Source organism: Notolepis coatsorum (assembly GCF_963971535.1).
Source record: "Notolepis coatsorum genome assembly, chromosome: 11".
Lineage (NCBI taxonomy): Eukaryota > Metazoa > Chordata > Actinopteri > Aulopiformes > Paralepididae > Notolepis > Notolepis coatsorum.
Window position 1 is genome coordinate 86467584 of NC_140175.1, and position 2500 is coordinate 86470083.

General features: G+C 43.4%; 1 protein-coding gene across 1 annotated transcript in view; it reads right to left on the bottom strand.

Moving 5' to 3' along the window:
- lmx1ba (LIM homeobox transcription factor 1, beta a) overlaps positions 1-2500 on the bottom strand; it is a gene marked incomplete at both ends in the record, with an annotated part of 52095 nt that overhangs the window by 547 nt on the left and 49048 nt on the right. The window contains 1 exon segment of the mRNA XM_084325507.1: positions 1390-1557. Within this exon segment, the coding sequence (XP_084181633.1) occupies positions 1390-1557 (168 nt within the window).

Consider the following 2500-nt stretch of genomic DNA (forward strand, 5'->3'; position numbering starts at 1 on the left):
GTGTGTGGTAGTGAGTGTGTGTGTGTGTGGTAGTGAGTGTGTGTGGTAGTGTGTGTGTGGTAGTGAGTGTGTGTGTGTGTGTGTGTGTGTGTGGTAGTGTGTGTGTGTGTGTGTGTGTGTGGTGTGTGTGTGTGTGTGGGTGTGTGTAGTGAGTGTGTGTGTGTGTGTGTGTGTGTGTGTGTAGTGAGTGTGTGTGGTAGTGTGTGTGTGGTAGTGAGTGTGTGTGTGTGTGTGTGTGTGTGGTGTGTGTGTGTGTGTGTGTGTGTGGTAGTAGGTGTGTGTGTGTGTGTGTGTGTGTGTGTGTGTGTGTGTGTGTGTGTGTGGTGGTAGTGAGTGTGTGTGTGTGTGTGTTGAGTGTGTGTGTGTTGTGTGTGTGTGGTAGTGAGTGTGTGTGTGTGTGTGTGTGTGTGTGGTGTGTGTGTGTGTGTGTGTGTGTGTGTGTGTGTGTGTGTGTGTGTGTGTGTGTGTGTGTGTGTGTGTGTGTGGTGTGTGTGTGTGTGTGTGGTGTGTGTGGTAGTGTGTGTGTGTGTGTGTGTGTGTGTGTATATACCAGGAGCAGCAAGACTGTTGTTTGGTAGATCACCCTGGCCACACAGTGAGAACAGAAGCCCAAACCCTGGACGTGTTAGTGCCTTGCTCTAACCATTGAGCTACACAGGGAATGGAACCCCTAACCCTGACAGTGTTAGTGCCTTGCAGTAAACAGCCATCACTGATACAGAGTGTCTAGTCAGTACCATGGGTATTTTTTTGTTTGGAGTTATGATCCCAAAGGTATGGGAAAGGGAATGTGATGACATCATCAAATAGCATTACCTGAGATGGTTGAGATAATTTTTTAAACATGTGATGTTAAAGGTCACTAAATATGACAATTTTCAAATGATGCACCAATGCTATGGAACACCCTATGCCTATGCTATGGACATTAGAGAGGCTATATCACTAAATATTTTCAAAGGTAAGCTAAAAACATAGTTCACCGTAGTCTTTTAATACACTCTGCCACTCATTATTGATGACCTCGGAGCAGGTCCTAAATTATTATTATTATAAATTATTATTACATCCACACTGTGATTATTGTACTGTAAATGAGAGCTATTTTATTGCACTGCTTTTATTCTGTCTATTTTATGCAAATGTGATGTATTATGTCTATTTTATGTCTACATTATTGCTGTGAAGCACTTTGGGCTGCAATTCTTGTATGAAAGGTGCTATACAAATAAAGTTTGTTGTTGTTATCCACTGAGCTACACAGGGAATAGAACCCCTAACCCTGGCAGTGTTAGTGCCTTGCTCTATCCACTGAGCTACACAGGGAATGGAACCCCTAACCCTGGCAGTGTTAGTGCCACACTACCTACCGAATGACACGGCGCTTACCGTATGGATTCATGTGGTCGCCGGGCATCTGTGGCGGAGTGAGACCCTGCTGGAACGGGTCCGTGCTGTAGCCGTTCTGGTCCATGGCCACTAGCTGCTGCTGCTGAGGGGGGCCCAGGGGCCCGGAGTAGGAGCTCAGGAGGCCCTCCATGCGACCTGAGATCACCTCTGCAACAACAGGGAGAGGCAGGGTTAGTGGAGGAATTGCAGCATGGTTGTTGGTTACGTGTCCGGTACACATACACGCAGGCACACGTGCCAAGGCCTTTTTAAAATCTTTTTATTTTATTTTATTATTATTTAGTATTTTTTTTAGATAAGATAAGATAATATAAGATAAGATAAGATATTCCTTTATTTATCCCCTCGGGGAAATTCAGGGCATCATAGCAGCATGGAGGTACAGGTTGTAAGAAGTCAATGATTTGGACTTGCATTTGGTTAACTTATAACCTATAGATATTAGTTTATACTTGTTAAACTATAAACGCTGAGACAGACATCTCCTATGTATGTGTGTGTTCAATAGGGCTGTCCCCAACTAAGGATTTGGATGGTCGACTATGATTGGCCAAAATTTGCCGTTAGTCGACTATTGGTCGACAAAAAAAAATATATATATATATATAATATTTTTGTATTTTTTATTTTTGTATGGGCTGTGGGGGGTGCTTAATGTCTGAAGGAGTCGACTGAAGGCTTCTTGTCCTCTGCAAAAGCATGCAATTGGTCCACTGATGGATACATCTTGATATTTGTCTAGTCTAGTGTGTTCATTAGATGGGTGAAATCCTCTTTCAGTGCCTCTGTGCCTGTTTTCGTAGGCAGTTAGCCTCTGGTATGTGTGCCATTAGCCACGCTTCTAGGCCTCTTTTCTTTTGGAAAGAATGATACAAAAATTTAATAAATAAAAAAAATTATACATTTAAATTTTTTTATATTCGACTAAGAGGTTGGCTAGTCGACTACGGCTTCTTCTTTCGACCGATTAGTCGACTAATCGACTAACAGGGGTCAGCCCTAGTGTTCAAGTTAGACTGTGGGAGTCACTGACAGGGCCTGTAAGCAGATACGGAACGGGAGAGAGAGCCCATTCGATGTCATCATCCAC